Here is an 18,538-nt window from a genome sequence, read left to right on the forward strand (position 1 = left end):
GTGCCAAGCATCCCCAGGTTTGCTGAGCAGAGGGATTGCTGCAGAGGAGGAGTCTCTGCCAGGGCCTCCCTCCCCACGGGCACTGTGCTGTGCAGTCCTACTGCCAGGGCTCAGAGAAACAGAGGGGATCTCATAAATGACCACGGTTTACTGTGCCCAGATGAGAGACTGCTGACAGGTTCTGCCTTGGCTTTTTGCAGACAGTACAATTATCTGCATTTCTCCTTCCTCCTGCCAAGCCTGAGCCAGGGATCCTGCAGGTCAGACTGACACAGTCCATCACCCTGGGCAAGCCTCCTGCTCTGCCTGACCATGTCCTGCAAGAACCAAAGCCCAACTCCAGCCAGAAATACCCTGAGAAAGTTCCCCTGAGCGAATGGAAAACACCCAATAGTAATCTCCTGAAACCCAGGAATTTCCTAGAGCACAAATCATTGCAAAGGAAACCTCTCCTTAGGAAAGCCCCACACAGATCACTGCTTTCTTAATTTTAAGAAATTATTTGCAAGAAAAAAAAAAATTACAAAAGATTAAGAACATTAATTAACAATGCTACTGCAAGGCAGGGAGACTTAAGCAGCACAAAGACACACAGACAAGCATTTAATCATGTTTGGTTCCCCGGATTAGTGGGGACTTTCCAGCAGGTGAGGTCAGCACCCCTGTAACTCCCTGCACCCCTGTAACCCCGGGATGGAAGGCAGAAGGACACCTACCACAGGCTGCAAGGGGGCACCAGGCATCATGGCATTGGCAAGCTGCATCTGCTGGGCCAGCATGGCCATGTTCTTCTGCTGAATCAGGTTATTGCGTCCATTGATCTCCAGCTGGGTTTTTAAGTGTGGTGGTGGGTGCAGGTATTTGCAGTTTTCCCTTGAACATCGACCCTGCAGAAGAGAATTGACACAATTGGCTGAGAAGCTGCAGGGGTGTCTTTGTTCTTATGTCATCAGCTCAACCAAACCCAACACAGGCTGCTGAAGGGGGGGAGAGCCCCTGGCTGGGTTATCCCACCCCAGGCAGAGCAGCCCCCCAGTTCCAGCTGCTTGCTCTGCCCCTCTGAACAAGGGGTCTGCAGCACAGCTCCAACCCAGCCCTGAGCCCTGAGCTTCCACCAGACCTGGGGTACAGCAGCTTTGCAGAAAACCCCTTCCATACAGTGCATTTTTGGTGCAGTTGTGCAAACCAAACAAGAAAACCAGAATTGACTGGTTTCTAAATTTTCATTGAATTCAGCTGTGGTAAACAACAAGTTTCATGCACTGATTTTCCTCAGATGAAAGGACATTCATTCATCATCAATTTGACAACCACACGCATCAAGAAGTAATAAAAAATGATTCTCTGAGCAATACACATCCAACCCCCCTTGTTCCCAAGAAAAGATGCTCTGCAGCCCTGCCTGGGGACATCTCAATGCAGCCCCCTGGGAGGTACCAGGGTGACCCTTGGAAAATGTCCCCAAGTGTCCCCAGCTGTGGCTCCCCAGCCAGAGTGAAGGGGCATCCAGAGAGGGAATGAGAAACCCCTGAGGGGATTTCTCCTCACCACACATGGGCTGTGACCTCTCAGGCCAGGAGACTGCTGAAAATGCTAATTCATTAGTATGGAAGCTTTGTACACTAATTATTCTTTATAATTGTAACACTGCAGACCACACTTTCACTAAAGGGGTGATAATTATTAAAAAAAACAAAAGAAAACAAACGAACAAAAAAAACCCCAAAAAACCCAAACCCCCAAAACACAAACAAAAAACCAAACACTAAAAAGGAGAACTGAATCCTTTTCTGGAAAAAAACAGATTCCGCAAATGACATTTTTTTTCCTTTACTCATTCATCTTTGAAATAAATCCAAACAGGAACAATGACAAGGCAAAAGACAGCCTTAATTTAAGTAACAACCCATTTTTAACAGGAAACAAATTAATTTAATACAGCTTGACCTTATATTGCAATTTTGCTCAGAAAGTTAAAATGCATTCTTGTTACAAGACCTGCCGGAAATCTAATTTGTACAATGATTTTTTGTCTCCCCTTGAGGCTGGGATAATGGGTTTGCTGCTGCCCCCTCCCAGCCTCTCTTTCCTCCTGGCAGTCCCAAGTTCTTAACCTCACTTTCCTGGTCGGTGGACTGACATCTGAACAACCCCTGCACAGGAGAGGAGACACTGGATAGAAAGGAAAATGGCTGGGGAAAGACCAGCCCTTTGGAACAGCCCTAGTTAGGTCCATTCTTCTCTTGATACTACAGCCCATGGTAATTGTTGCTGCTACCATGCAACACGGGGCAAAATTACACATTTACTAGCTGCCTGGAAGGTGATATCTTACATTAGCACAGTGTAAAAATCAGACTGAACCACTGATGAATAAGTAACATGAAACCACATCGTGTGTTGCTGGAACTGGAGAGGAGCAACCCACAAACCTGGTTCCAAAGTGCAGATTAAACCCAATGTCCCTGTTTTGGTGTGTGGGGAGGCTCAGGCTGCTCCACACTGCTCTGGACTGGATCCATAGCAGTGCATCATCACTGCTTAATGCAATTCCTGGGCTCAAATGCTCTAAAGCCAGAGGAAACCACTCCAGTGACCCAGTCCAATGTCTCTGGGCTGCTGGGGAGCACTGAGCCCCCTCCATTGCTTCCCCATAATTCTACTGGCTTAGCAGCTGACCCTTAAGGAAGATAATTTACTCTGAATTATTGACTACACAAATATCCACATCCCCAGGTAAACCACACTTATCTTAGTAATTGTTACCTAAAAGTCAAAAAGTTTCCATCTCTCTTGGTTGTGTGTTGCTGTGGAGTCTGGTGCAGCATTTAGCTTTCAACCTATTTGAATTTACAGAACGTAGCCATTTTCCCAAAAGAAATGCAAACTTCTTTGTTTGGGAAAGGGCTTTCTTGTCTTCCTCATATTCCCGGAGCCTTCAGAAATGGCCCAGGAGGATGCCCAGAGTCAGAAACCACAGGCTGAAAACCACTGTCAGAAATCTGGATGCACTCAACTCCTTTGTGCTGCGAGGAAGCAGCTTCTTGATTACCTTATCACTGGGTTCTGGAAACTGTGGTCAACAAGGTCTGAAGCCTGAGCCAGGCAGATGAGGACATGCTCCCAGCAGGAAGGCTGAGCAGGAGGCCAGGCTCACACCATGTTTTTCTCACACCTCCCAGTTACACAGAGTGGTTTGATACCCCCAGAACAGGAGGCATTTCACCTGAGCATTTGCAGAGCCGTGGAAGAGAAAATGGGCAAAACTCAAACCAAAAAAGAAAACACAGCCAATCCTGTCTGGGGAAAAAAAAAAACAAATTCTGCATTCTGAAAATGCAGTGGAAGAATTTCTGCAAGACTTGGCTCTTTTGGCAAATGTGTTGGATTTTAACACTATACCTAGATATTGTGAGCAGGAAATGAGCCCGTTCCTGAGGTCACTCCCAGGTTCTTCTCTGCAGCACCGTTCTCCCATGAAGCATGGCACATCCTGTTTTCCAGACCCTACACTAAACATTAGAAATAAAATAGCAGTTCTTGCTCTCTCTGAAAATAATTTCCTTCTAGAAAATACCCCAAATCCACGTTTAATAATGAAAAAGTATTCTTGGGATTCACTTCTGAGATTTACGCTCCTTCACCCGCTGCAGTTACGGCTTAGGTTATATAGGTACCAACAATTTGTACTTTTTCCTTGAGGGAATGGTTAATGGAAATATTACCAGAAGTCAATAACTAATTAACAAGGAGATAATTTAAACTCAGTGTGCTGTGGATCCCGCTGTGCCAGCACGTGGTGGCAGCAGGGAAGTGTCACCCCCGGGTCTGGAAAGCAGATCCTGTGAGCTGAACACAGCTCTGAGTGGCTGCTGCTGGGCCTGCAGCCTGCTCTGAGAACTTGCAGACACCCAGGGCTTTCACCACCTGCATCAGCTTTAAACCAATGCAAATTCAAAACAGCTCCAACCCCTCTGAGTGCTGTGCCCAGCAAAGGAAGAATGGCAAACTCCTCACCCTGGGGGATCTGGCTCCAGACTCAAACCTTGGAAAGCACAGCCCGGTGATGCAGTGACTGAGCTCTAATTAGCAAACTGCTCTCACAAGGTCATTACTCCTCTGGGTGCAACTCATCAGAACCCCCGGGTGCCCAGGAAGGACCTGAAGGACTGCAGGGACTCCTGTGGGAAGGGGACATCCCCTGCAGGGGGGTTGGTTGAAGGATCAGCAAACATCAGCCTGGGCACAGCCAAAGCCAAATACAGAAGAATTTTTCATTTTAAATGGATGGAGACTAAATAAAGATTGCAGTTCCTGCTGCGACTTGCTGAGCACTGGGGAGTGCTCCCTGAGCAGAGTGGTCCTGCCAGCCTTGCTTACATTTATCCCCCTGCAGAAGGACAAAATCAGAAGAAAACCCAAGCAGAGGCAGCAGAGTGCAGGCACTGCCCCTGCAGCACCCGAGGCTCAGCCCACACCCAGTCCCACCCTACCCACCCACTGAGCTCAGTGCATCTGTACCAACAGCTTCCATGAACCCACTTGGTCTGGGAAAGTCTGAAACTGAGCTGTGCCAGCCACAGGCTCTGTTTCGTTGTGCTCTTTTGATAGCACTGCAGTAGCACAAAGCTGCCTTCCCCAGCACTCCCCACACCACTGCACACGTGTTTGCACCAGGACTGCTGCTCACCAAGGCAAGGGGGGAAGCTCCTGGTTTTCCCTCCGTCCACCACCACCCCGTGGCAACATCAGAAGTCCAGGGGCAGAGGAGCAGTGGGAGCAGCAATGTGCTGCCTGCTGCTGGAACCAGCCCTGCCTCTTCCCCCAGGATCCCTGGAATAAACCCCTGGCTTCCCCCGAGGTGCTGGGTGCTGCAGGAGAGGCAGGATGCCCCGCTGGCCCCAGCCCCCTCCCCTCACCCCCTTAGCAACAGGATTTACAAAAAAACCCCAAGGTACTGGCACCTGTAAGCACAGAGCAGCACAGGACCGACGCAACAAGCTTCCAATGGAAATCGTTAGCATACACTGCTGCTCAGGATGTCCTGGAGCCAAATTAATTCTCCAATTAAAAATTGTTGCTTAGCAACGTGGTTTGAGATGCAGAAGAGAAAGGCAGGGTGCTGGTGAGGGTGGGCCACGGGTGGGCAGGATGGGTGCCCATCCTGCAGGACCCCCTCCTCAACGGAGTGTCCCTGGGGTGCCCCGTCTGCAGTGGGCAAAACCAACCCTCCAGTGCCACGGGGAGCACGGGCCCCCCCTCTGCTCCAAACCCTGTCCTTGCTTATTCCGAAGCAAAAGCAGCTCCAGCCCCGTGGAGCTGTTCTGGGTGTGGAGCAAACAGTTTCCCCAGGTGGTTCTGTGAAATCAGGGCTGGATGCACCCCCCTGCATGCTGCACTGCTGTCCTTGCTGCTAACATTAAATCAAGGAGACAACCTGCCCGCCACAGGATGCAGAGAACTCAGCTCCTGAACATGAAACCATCTACCAGAAACAGCCTTTAATCTCTGCTGATGGCCCCCAGCAGCTGCCACTGCATTCAACCACCTCCAGCATTACCATGGACTCACCAAAGCACTTCTGTGCCACTGGAGCTGCTGAGTCCTGCTTTTAAAATCACAGCACCACAGAGTGTCAGGCTGGAAGGGACATCAAGGACCCCTTGGCCCAACCCTTCTAATATTATTGTTTATATGAGATGTCCCAGCTCCCCATCGAGCTGAGACTTCAAACTTTCCAAAGTGGGGCAATCCCCCACTTCCCTTGGGAGATCATTCCAATGTCTGCCTGTCCTCGTATCCAAAATCCTATCTCTTGTGTCCAAAATCAGACATATGAACCCTCTAATATTCACCAGGCTATCCCCTAAGAACTAAAGGAAAAGCTTCCCGTGGCCAGCAGATGCTCCTGTGGGTGCTGCACACCCAAGCTGTCACCCTGTCACTATTAGCAGTTATTAATGACCCAATTAAAGCAATCACCTCGAGGTATTCCCAAGTGCCACAATATTGCATGGCATGTGCCATGGCTGGGGATGCTGGGATGCTGATCCCTCTGGGCTGGGGGCTCTGCCCTGCTGGTACCCACCTCCCCACACCAGCAAACTTGCAGCTGCAGCACACGGAGTGGTTCTGATCCAAAACAAACAGGCAAACACCTCCCTCTTTTAGGGAGCACAAATTCCTTCCAAGAGCAGAGCACCAGGCGTGTTAAAACCCAAGCAGGAAGATGGCTGTGACACAAAATCTGAGTATTGCCTGTAAATGGTAAAAGTATTTATACTGATGCTCATGTGTTTTACAGGAAAACATTTAACTACATGTAAGCTATGGGATGCTCTTTAAAAATAAACTGTTGGTGCTTGCTTTGTTGTAGTAGCTGGCCTGCCAAGCATGGGCGCAGAGAAATCTTTCACATATTGAACAAAAAAAGTTACTGGACTTTTTATATATGCACACAAAGTGCAGTCCTGGTGAGCCAGTGGTGATGCTCACAACTCCAGAGAGCTGACTGAGGTACTACTCTACTCCAGGCTGAGCACTACACTACTCCAGGCTGAGCACTACACTACTCCAGGCTGAGCACTACTCTACTCCAGGCTGAGCACTACTCTACTCCAGGCTGAGCACTACTCTACTCCAGGCTGAGCACTACACTACTCCAGGTTGAGCACTACTCTACTCCAGGCTGCTGCAGAGCCCAGCCCTGAGCAGAGCAGTGCCTGCCCTGCAGCTCCTGGCTGCCCCAGCACACAGCCAGTGGGTTTTCTCCAGGGAAAAGGGCTCTGGTTGTTTTTTGCCCAAAGCCACACACTCAGGGTGTGACTTTTTGCTCCCCAGGAGGTGTGCAGGGGGTATGGGCAATCCTCCACCCCGAGGCACCCCTGGGGCTCCTCCAGAGCTTGACTCAAACCTGCAGTTCTCCTGACAGCAGAGGGACAAGGGGCTTGGGCTCCAGCCCAAAGCCCATCTCAGAACAGGGTCTGCCCACATCCCTGCTGGCACCTCCTGCACACCCGAGGGGACAAGGAGGGATGCTGCTGAGCCACTGGAGCAGGAGGTTCCTCTGCCTGCTCCTCCCCAGCACTGACACAGCAGAGGAAAACCCACCTGCTCCAGGACAGGGGCAGAAGGATGAACATCAGGACAGGACAACCAGTGCCTTCTGTCCCAGTGTGAAAAGCTGGAGATCATCTGCAGGCTTCTGGGTTTGTCTGTGGTTTCTACACACAAAACAAACTTCCACCCCAGCAGGGCAACCCCCCAGGCTCTTGTTTCTGGTCCAATAGCCACTTTCCTGGCACCACAGTGTCCAGGCTACCCCATGACAAGCATGCCTGCCCATGAGAAGCACACAGGACACAACCCCTGCTCCCAGAAACACCCCTCTGCCCCTGGGGATGAGTGCCAGAGGGACAGGGCAGTTCTCTCCCCTTGCTGGCATCTCAAGCTGTGCTGCAGAGCTCAGCTGTTCCCCCAGGCATCACCTCCAGGCTTTGGTCCCCCCCATATCCTCCCAGGTGTCCTGGTGAGTGACAGCCCGTGGCACCTCCTGCTTCCAGCAGCCACCCAGCTGATTGCCCCTGGCCCCAGCTTGGTGACACCAGCCCCAAAGTAATTAAGGAAACTTAAGGAGACAAGGCTGAACCCCAGCTACAGAGCTGTCACAGAGCTGCAGTGGTCCAGGTAAACCCCTCTGTCTGATGGCATCCTGGGGACAGCACTGAGCCCCCATGGCCACACAGCCACTGGAAGCCACAAACCCCACAGCAGAGTCCTGCTCAGAGAGGGAAGCAGCAGAAAACCTGATGAGGGGTTGATCAGCCAGCAGCAGACAAGAATAAATACTGACAACAACTGCTGAGCTCCTGTGAAACAAAGGATGTCACACACACTGCTCTGCTGGATATCCCTGTGACAAAACACTGAGGCTGAGGAGCACAGAATCACCACAGCTGGAAAAGACCTCTGGGATCATTGTGTCCAACTGTGCACATCCTCACCAAACAAAACATATGAATCAGTAACTCTGTCACCTACCAGAGCATGTCCTGAATGCACCATCTACAGCTTCTGAACAGCTCCAGGGATGGTGACCCCACCACCTCCCAGGGCAGCCCACTCCAGTACCTGACTACTCTCTCAGTAAAGAAACTCTAAACTAGAAAGAAAGTCTTCTAAAGAAAGTCTAAACCTCCCCTGGTGCAACTTGAGGCCATCTCCTCTGGTCCTCTCATTGTTCCCTTGAGAGAAGAGGCAGCACCCACCTCCCTGCCACCTCTTTTCAGGGAGCTGTAGAGAGTACAAAGGTCTCCTCTCATCCTCCTTCTTTTCCAAACTAAAGATTCCCAATTCCCTCAGCATGGCCCTGAGTGCACAGGGGACAGATCCCTGCCACAGGCAGGCTGAGCCAGCATCCCTGCTGGGGCAGCCCCAAACACCCCAGCAGCTCAGAACCCACCTGATGCCAGCACCCAGCTGATTTATTTCATCATTACTTTCTAAGGTTTTATGGCTCTGACTGCAGAAAGGAAGGGGGGGAAAACCAAAGAATTTCTGCCTTTACAAAAGGAGAAACTGGACTCGGATTGCTGAGACACATTGTCTCACTGCTCTGGCATGATGTGATCTTGGTTATAGTAATTAAATTGATTTGGCTGCAACTTTTATATTTTTGCATTATCTTTGTGCATCTTTTCATATCCAGTGGAGCCATTAAAACACACCAAAGTGACCACTTAATGGCATCTTTGTGTCTGTACCTTGCAGAGACAAGCCTCAAGCTCTCTCATTTATCACTCCAGCTTTCACTGCTAATGGCACTTTACGAGCAGAAAGGCAGCCCTTGCACTGCCATGAAATTCAACAGGCTTAAAAAAAAAAAAAAGAAAAAATCTTCAATACAATTTAAAACTGACACATTGATACAAACTGCTTGTATAACCACACACATCTGTATGAATAAACATGGCATATATCAATTTATAATATTTATATTTACAGCCCTGCCACTCCCAAGACACAGAAGGTGGGTGCTGAGATGGACTGACTCTGGGTTTCTTCCCAAACAACCCTCCACCTGCTCTCCATCCAGTGCTGGGCAAGAGGGAATTGCATTTTTCCAGGTGGTTCTCTCTCCCTGGATAAAACCAGAAGCAAACCAGCAAGGCATTTCCAGCAGGGACTGCAGAACCTGCTCTGCATCAACTCCCAAAACACCAAATCCATGTGATCCTTCCTCAAGCATGTGCTAACACTGAGAGAACACCAGGGGCAGTTAATCTGGAGTTAATCTGGAGTTAATCTGGATCTCAGCTCAGCTCCAGGCCTGGGATCCAGCACTGCCTGGAGATGCTGCAAGGGAGCAGGCAGCTGGGGATCCACTGGGTCTCATTGCCACTGGCTCAGGGACATCCTGCACCACAGTTAATATTATTAATAACGTTCTCAGGGCTCACGTTTGTTTTGGTGTGGTGTGGCAGAAAAGGGGCAAGCTGCCCAAGGCTGCATCCAGGCTGTGGGCACACAGAGAGCTGACACAGCCCGTGTTCAGCAGAGCTGCTGGCACAGGTTACTGCATTGGCAGCAGATTCAGCCAGGGAATGGCACCAGAGGATGACACCATGTGTGTGAGCAGGTATTTTTTTACAAAGCTGAAGTATTTTAAAATCATACAGAAACCCACCCTGGCTGTCTGTGGGGTGTTCCCATCCTCCCACTGGCTCAAGCACAGTCTTCCTGTGAGGAATTGAATGTAACTCCCAAGGTAGATACATGCACATGTAAAATACCAAAAAACCCCAACCCCCCTGCTGCAAATATTTCTGCAGTGCATTGGCATTTTGAGTCTCTTCTACCTGGCATGAAAGGGGAGGTGTGGTGATCTAAATTGGACACTGAGTGTCCTCACCCCGCTGTAAATAGGCAGGAGAATGCTCCTTTATGGATGTTCTATTTAAAACTTAATTGCTCTAGTTTAAAAATAACCCCCTGCTTTTGTGATTTCAAGAGAGAGAAACTGCCACAATCTGGGGGCAGTCCCTCCTCTTCACACAATGGTTTCCTTTAGAAAGGGGAAGCACATTCTGCCCCCTCCCCTGAGCTCTGAGGAGGTTTTGTGGCAGGGATACAGCACAGCACTGCAATCCATGTGTCTGCCAACAGCCATGCCCCTTCTCACAGGGATGAGCTGGGAACCACTTCACAATATACCACTGCAAAGCCAAAAATAGCCTTTTAAAAAAAAAAAAAAAAAAAAAAAAAAGATATAAAAAGTTTTCAGGACTTTTCACGTTAAATTATCCAGGTGGTTCATTTCCCTCTTTAAGCCCTGCAGCTCATCCCTGCTCCAGCAGCTCTCCCCAGTGCTGCTGCTGCTCTCAGAGATGTGCCTGCCTGCTCCTGCAAAGCTCCTGGGTTTGAGGGTATCAGGAATGTTGGAGGCAGTCCTGGATGTAACGAGGGAAGCAGCAGCCACCAGTGCCACCTGGGTACCTGGAGCTGCCCCCAGGACCCAGACACCAGGGCTGGAGCCCATCCCCGTGGCTGCTGGGCTGTGGGACTGCCTGAAAACAGAGATATCACAGCTGCTGACAGCTGCCCCAGCACTGCCTCAGCTACAGGGTGCTTCAGCACCTCCAGGGATGGGGACTCCCTGGGCAGCCCATTCTGATGCCTGCTGCCCCCTCAGTAAAGAAATTCTTCCTCAGATCGTGTCTGAGCCTCCCCTGGTGCAACTTCAGGCCATTTCCTCCAGTCCTGTTATTATATTATTGTATATTATTGTATATTATTGTATATTATTATCCACTTGAGAGAAGAGCTCAGCACCCACCTCCCTACCACCTCCTTCCAGGGAGCTGCAGAGAGCACTAAAGTCTCCTCTCATCCTCCTCCAAACTGAACATTCCCCATCCCCCCAGCCTCTCCTCACACCAGTTGTTTTCCAGACCCCTCCCCAGTTTGGTTGCCCCTCTCTGGACCTGCTCCAGCCCCTGCCCTGCAGTGAGGGTCCTGGATCAGAACACAGCACTGGGTGCTGAGCAGAGGGGCACCATCCTGCCCTTCTCCTGACACAATCCAGGATGCTCTTGGCCTTCACCTCAATGAATTGTCCTCTGCTTCCCAGCAGCTCTCCTCCAGCCTCCTGCTGGCAATCCTGTGGGGTTTTTAGTGAGCAGAGAGTGATTTAAAGGCACGGGTGGGAGCTGCAGCCCCACACCACCCACACTGGAATCCCACCCTCAAAACGCCCACAGGCTGACATGTTTGTGGGTTTCACTGATGTGCTTTGCATAACAATTACACATTTCCTTTTCTTTTGCCTGGCAGATGGAGTTTTTAGGCCTGCCTATCCCTTTTGTAGTTTTTTTCCTTGCTCTTATGGATGCTCCTGGCCCCAAAGGTGAGAGAAAATCATTTAGTGATCAGAAGTTGTCAGATCTTGAGGCACTAGTTACACACATGAGCAGTATTTTCAGATAAATATTTCCCTGAAACCAAGGTTAACTAGGTAAATGGAACTGTTCTGGGAATCAATACCAAAGCCCAGGCAAATGATTTTAAACATGTCCCCTGAGCTCTGCTCTGATAGAACATGAAAAGCAGACAGCAAATCTTCACCAAGTGAACACCAAGCACAGGACCTGAACAAATCTTTATACAAGTGATTAAAAGCAGGTTATTATGGATCAGGCACTAGAGGCATGTTTTACCTGCAAAAGTGAATAGCTACTTTCTCTCACCAAAGCACCTGTTTCAGCAAAGCCACCCTGAAGCCTGCTGAGCAGCAAACCCCACTTCTCTGTGCAGCCCTCCAGGGGCCAGCTGGTATTTTTGGTCCAACCACACCAAAACCCAGCAGAGCTGCAGGGCATGGCCACCCACCCCAGGAGGCTGCAGGCAGGCCAGAAGTGACCTGATTTTCAGGGATGCACAGAGCTCTCCAGCCCCTGACCCCTGCATGGGAGGTTTCACTGTAAACTTGGAGGGAAACATTGCTCCAATAACATCCAAACCTTTCTATTTAATCACTGCACATGGGCAGCACTGCCAAAACAAACCTGGAGCAGCAGCCATGGAGGGGAAGGAGAGGGATGCCAGGGGACAGTGGCAAAGGCTCTCTGGGGCATCCCAGTTGGCATCTGCATGGCCTGGGGACACCTGGGCAGGTGATGCTGGGGCCAGGGGTGCCACAGCAGAGGACAGACTGCCTTTGGCACCTGACACCATCATCTGCCTTTGGCAACCCAACACTTGACACTTCTGGCTCTTTTTGTACAGTTTGTTTAAACAGCAATCACATTAAAGCCATTCAGCATACCCAGTAATAAAAGGAGAAAGCAGAAAACATCAAACCTGGAGATGTGGTTTCCACAGGGGCTCCAGCTCTGAGGTCCCTGAGGGTGCTGGGGCTGAGGGACACTAAGGTCCTGTGACCCTCTGAGGAATGGTGTGGGGTCCCACGGGTGACCCTGAGCTGAGGGGTTGTGCCCATGGCCAGGGAGGCACAGAGCCTGCTGGAGCCTCAGAAACTGCTCCTGTGGCAGCCCAGGAGCTGAACCTTAACAGTGTCCCTGGGATGGGCACCAGAAGGAAGCAGAGTGCACAGCTAGCCAGCACCCCAAGCCAAGTGAGACAAAGATCAGACTAAGAGAACATTAGACTTGTATTTTCCCTCCCATGTGCAAGGCAGAAGAAACACCACTCCTCTCTTCTTCTGCTTGATGGCATCACAATTATAACACCAGTGAAGCTGTTAGCTTTGGCCCTGGCTGAGCCTTATATTCCACCAAGCTAGCTGAACTTTAAATTCCACCAAACAGTGAAATATTTCTCCTGGGGTTAGACTGATTTCTAGAAATCACACCTAGGAACAAGCCTTATGCCCAGGAAGAGCAAACCCAGATCAGCAAGGAAGGAGGAAGGGCTACAAGGCACAGAGCTCCTGTGGAACCTCTGGTTAGGACACAGAACACACAGGAGCCTCTGGCACAGGCTCTGGAACAGGAGCAGGGGATCCCTTCTGCTGCTCCTCACTGTCCTTGCTCAGATGTGGGAGGAAAGGAGTGTGAAGAGGGGGGGTTTGGTGCCTCAAGAGATGTGGTCACTGCCCCTCACCACCACACTCACCCATGGGCACTGCTCCATGCAGCTTAGCAACTGGCAGCATTCGGCAGGGGAAAACTAAACCAGTTAAAATTAATATTTTTTACAGAGGCACAGCGTGCCAAAAAGACAAGGAATAAAGGAGGGGTTATTCCCTGCAGCCAGGCCTGCTGTGGGTGGTGAGGGTCTTAATTCTCCTTTCCCTTCCACATTATTTTTCATGCCCAGTTTCTCGTGGTCACTATTTTATCATTTTTATCCGTATTAACTTTCAGAAAATATTGAAATATTTTCAGAAAATATTTATCTGGAGGAAAGCACAATTGAAACCTGTCTAAAGAGAACGAGTCAGCTGGAGGGAGAAGGCAGGGGAGGGCAGAGGCAGCCACAGCTGTGCAGAAAAGGCTCTTTTCCTGCCATTTGCCTGGCAGCCAACAGCCCCTCCTGGGCCACCAACACCCCCCCTGTGCCCCACTGGCCCCCATCCCACCTTCCAAAAATCAGGGAACACCTCAAGCTGTTTCTCAATGCTCTGAGTAAGCCCCAGGTGGTGGAGCCAGGCAATGCCCTCAGCCCTTGGGCACGGCCACCCCTGATACCCAAAAATAACTTGTTTATTCCTCCTCAGGGGTTATTTTTACACTGGGTGTCCGTGGCAGTTTGGTGCTGCTGCTCCCAGCAGAGGAGGTGGGGGGGACACATCCCTGTCCATCCCTCTCCCTCCTGGGCACAGAAAGAGATCCCAACACCCAGAGGGGCTACGAGTAAAACACCTTCAGCCACTGCCCCCCTGCCAGCTGTGCTGGGACACCCATCATCATCATCATCATCATCATCATCATCATCATCATCATCATCATCATCATCATCATCCTCTCCTTCCTCCTCCCTGCTGCCCTGGCAGCTCCAGGAGGAAAGGCTTCTCCTGAGAAGAAACACTTGATTTCCCATCAGCTGGAGGAAAGCCCTTTGAGTCCCAGCCTGCCCGTGGCTTCCAGGCAGGCAGAAACAATTCCTGGGCAGCTCAGCCCTGGCTCAGTGCACCCCTGCAGGAATGGGGAAAAGTTCCTCTGGCCTGAGTTCTCCTCACCAGCACCAGGCTGGTGGCCACCAGCCCAGCAGAGAGAACACGGGCAGCTGGAAATGCAGGAAATGCAGCTGGAAATGCAGCTGGAAATGCAGCTGGAAATGCAGCTGGAAATGCAGCTGGAAATGCAGCTGGAAATGCAGCTGGAAATGCAGAGCCTGGCTGGAGAAAGGGAGGTGGGGACAGCAGAGCCAGGGCAGGGCAGCAGCAGAGGAAGCTGCAGGCAGGTCAGTATTGCTCAACATGACACCAGGACTGGGGAAAAACTGAGAGAGTGGAATAACAGGAAGTTTAGTCACTTCTGGACAAAAAAAGCAAAGTGTATGAGAGAGGGGTGGAGGGGAGCAGAGTGGGGAGGGCCTGGAGAGGAGAAGGAAGAGGAGAAGAGAAGGAAGAGGAGAAGAGAAGGAAGAGGAGAAGAGAAGGAAGAGGAGAAGAGAAGGAAGAGGAGAAGAGAAGGAAGAGGAGGAAGAGAAGAAAAAGGAGGAAGAGGAGGAGGAGTGTCCTGCCCCTTGTGCCCATGGGGAGCTGGGCTGGGGAAACCCCTGGAGAACAGAGCAGGATCTGCACAGTCTCCTCTCCTCCCCTCTCCTCTCCTCCCCAGGGAACTCCAGCTACTGCCAGAAGTTACACTGAGACCTGGAGAAACCACATCCCCAGCTTCTCCTCTGCCTTCCCAAGCCTGGAGAGCACCACAGCTGCTCAGCCTGGGGGAGGCCAAGGAGGGCCTGAAATGCAGCACTTGGAATTTGAGGATAAATTTAATTTTTGACAATCACTCACACCTACTGCAGAAGAGGCTCAGGAGCCACGTGCAGCCCTGCCCAGGACACCCACCCCAGAACTGGGGAGAAAAGCTGAAAAGATTGCTTTTCCCTGGTATATCCCACATATCCTTGCATATCCCAGACTGAGAAGTACTCCTTACCCTTCAAACATGGATCTCACTGCACCCTGAGGAAGGAATAATGGCTCTGAGTGTTAGTAAAGGGACCATGTAAGAAAAACACAAATTCAAAACTGTAATACATTATCTGGAGGGGTACCCACAGTGAGCAAGAAAAGACAAATTTAAAATAATTAAAGTCTAGCTAAAGAATGCAGCCAAACCACACCAAAACAAAACAATAGTGATAAACACTAAGTATTAGACATTAATATTTAACCATTATAAACAATAATATTACAAGAGTTGGACCAGATGCTCCTTGAGGTCCCTTCCAGCCTGACATTCTATGATTCTGTGAAAATTAAGACAAACTTGGTTAATCAAGTTTTATACTGCTGAGACACATGGGGGAAGAAAAGGATGTAATGAGCAAACAGTTCAGCAGCAGAGAAATAGAAGAATTTAACCAAGGTTATGGTTTAAAGATGACAACGAGGACCTATCAGTAATTCAGATTTTGAGGGCAAAAGAAGGAGAACCAGTTGGCATTTTCAGTCTTAGGAGGAAAAGGGAGAGTTAAAAGTTTGGAACTGAGAACAAGTTCAAGCAAGCAAGGGCAGGAAAGGGAAAGTGTCACGGGCAAATAAAGGCTGACAGGTCAGGTTTGTTTTACCTACCAAGTGTGTGCCAGGCACAATAAAAGCTTCCTGACCAACTCAACAGCTTTGCAGTCCCTGCAGTGAGTGCACCAGGGGCCAAGCAGCCCCCAGCACCAAGCCTGGTTCTGCCTGGTTCTGTGATGTCCCCAAAGTGTTTTCCTTTCCCAAGTGGTGGTGGGCACCAGGCAGGAGGGACACAGCCCCCAGGGCAGCATCTGAGTGCCCAGCTCAGCATCTGCCTGCAGCACCCATCAAGGGGCACTGAGGCTCTGGTGGCAGCTGGAATCTCAGCCCACACTGAGGAAGAGTTTGGTGCTCAGAGCTCTGCCCTGGAGGGGATGTGGGAGGCAGGACCTGGCTCAACAGGCCCTCTATCAGGCACAGATAATTTTTTTTTAATATAGCTTGGAATGGTTTCCTGCACTAAGTGCTTTCAGGCCTCATAGCACTGATATTGTAGATCAATATTTTACAAAGGCAAAGCTGTGTGATGGATGCAGGCACTAATTAAATGGGATCTAACAAGCAGCACTGCTGTAATCACACCCTCTGTACCCCTCTTAGCTCTTACACCAGAGGTTTGGCCTTGCTCACGTTCTACATTTAAAAAAAAAAACAAAACAAAGACAATTAAATGGCAGAACAAAAGATCCCCTGTAAGTGACAGTGTGCAAATAAAGACAGTACCCACGTTGTCTGCACCACTGGAGTGCAAAGACAATTAAGGCCAGGAGAAAACATCAGTTACCCTCAAGAGCCCTCCATCCTCTCCCTGATAAAGCTTTGCTGTTATAAATGCAACTCTCTGCTAGAGCCAGTACACATGTAACTTCTGCTCCATTGCAGAGATCTGCTACTGGGTGGGGAAAAAAGGCAATAATAGCTTATGAAATATATGGCAATGACATCAGAGGAGCAGAATGTACAAAAAACCAGCAGAGAGTGTTTTTCAGCATCCATAAGGCCTTACAGAGCATCCGGGCTCTGGAGGAATAAAGAGGTGAAGATAAATCTGCCTGTGCTCTTTTGCTGGAGTTGTTGAATAAAGGAGGTCAATGGACATGAGCTAGAGGGAAGCACAGACAGCAGGATTTATTTTTTTAAAGTTAAATAATCACAAAATATGCCAAAATCCTGCTTTGTGGTCAGAACTCCCTTTAATTGTTTATTTTAACATGGGCACTGACAATTGAAACGTCCTGTGACATAACAACCAAGCTGTGCAGGGAGAAGCAGCAGCTTTCCCTGGAGGGAAGCAGAGCTCCCAGGGCCTCTGGGAGCTGCCCAGGAGCAGGGTGCAGACACCCCAAACACCAGGGTGCAAAGGGGGAGGGGTTTTACAGAAGCCACCTTTCTGCAGGAAGTGGCATTTGTACTAAAGGCAGCTTAAGTTCCTTGTTAGACATTTATTTCTACAGTTCCACCCCCCCCTTTCCCATATGCACCAAGAAAAAGAAAGCAGAACCTCTGCAGACAGGACCTGCCCAGCACAGGAGCTCCCAGCCCATGGCTCAGCCACAGAGCTGGTGGCAAATTAAATATTTTCCATGTGTGGGAGCTGCCTGAAGTGATGAAGCAAAAAGTAACATCCAGAAGGAAGAGCGGGGTATCATGACCTCATTTGAGAAGCACTTTTTCCCTCTGCTCAGTGAGTGTGAGGCAGAACCAAAGCTGCAGAGGGGAGAGCATCAGCCCCAGAGCTGGGCTGGAGAGCTGCAGTACAGGGTGTGCTCTGCTTTAGGTACTGCACACAGCTCTGTGAGTGAGGAAACAACTCATTTCTGGGTATTAAAGTAATAATAAAGTAATAAACCCAACATTCATTTCCCCTTCTTCTCCCCCCACCTTTCTTTTTTTTAAATTTTTTTTTAAACCTGAGACCATCCTGGCTCCAAAAGCAGGCAAAGGCTGAAGAAGCTAAGTAGCAAATGAGAACTTTCTACATCACAACCTCCCTGCACTAACATGGGTTGAAGTGACAGCTCTGTGTGTCCCCCTGCCAAGCCCTGAAGGCCCCAGGGAGGTGTTTCAGGGGATGTGGGAGCTGGGGATGCTGCTCAGCTCCACAGACCCTGAGCCCAGGCTGCCCAGCACTGCTGGCTGCAGCCCATCCACAGGAGGATGGGGACAGGGAGCAGGGCAGATGGGACCAGAAGCCAAAGAAAAAAGAGAAGAGGAAGAAAGCTGGAGAGAAAGCTGCTCCCTGTCACTGAAATGGAACAGAGAAAAAAATAATAAGTGACTATGGATGGTGCTGCACAAGTGACCTTTGCTGTGACCTCCAGACAACAATCAGATCAACAATGCTTCCCAAATCTTAAAAATTAGATACGGGTGGATTTTTAGCAACTGCTATTTTCAATTTGTTTAAGCATAAAGCAGAGGCTCTCAATTCACAAAAGGCCTTTCCAGCTGCTGAAGGCTCCTTTTTATGTACAAAATCCAAGTCAATACACAAAACAGAGCAGCCTGAAAGAAACTTGGAGGAGCCACCTGGCACCAGTGGCTGCAGTCACTGGAGTAACCCACAGCAAGGCCAAGAATCCAGGAGACACAGGACAGAACTGCTGGTGCCTAAGGATCCACAGACACTTTATCTCCTCACTACAGGCAGGGTCAGAGGGTGCATCAGGATGATAACAGCTCTGTCACCCCAAACTCCAGCTCTTCACCCCAAGGCAAATCCCCCTTTACATCCCCACTGAGAGTTCTCTCTGCTCTCAAGCCATGACCGTGGAGAAAAAAATTAGGAAAACATTGATTTTTCAAAAAGCAGCAACAACAAACCATTGATGC

The 18,538-nt window shown here is 49.8% G+C and overlaps 1 protein-coding gene across 26 annotated transcripts in view; it reads right to left on the reverse strand.

Moving 5' to 3' along the window:
- MBNL1 (muscleblind like splicing regulator 1) overlaps positions 1 to 18,538 on the reverse strand; it is an 84,503-nt gene that overhangs the window by 25,835 nt on the left and 40,130 nt on the right. For all 26 annotated transcript variants that reach the window (XR_011727591.1, XR_011727593.1, XR_011727590.1 and 23 more), the window contains one exon: positions 717 to 887. Coding sequence is in view for 19 of the 26 variants with exons in the window: in XM_071752894.1 (XP_071608995.1) it covers positions 717 to 887 (171 nt within the window). In the remaining 7 variants the exon portion in view is untranslated. The remainder of the gene's footprint in view (positions 1 to 716; positions 888 to 18,538) is intronic.

This window comes from Heliangelus exortis, chromosome 9 (assembly GCF_036169615.1).
Source record: "Heliangelus exortis chromosome 9, bHelExo1.hap1, whole genome shotgun sequence".
Taxonomy (NCBI): domain Eukaryota; kingdom Metazoa; phylum Chordata; class Aves; order Apodiformes; family Trochilidae; genus Heliangelus; species Heliangelus exortis.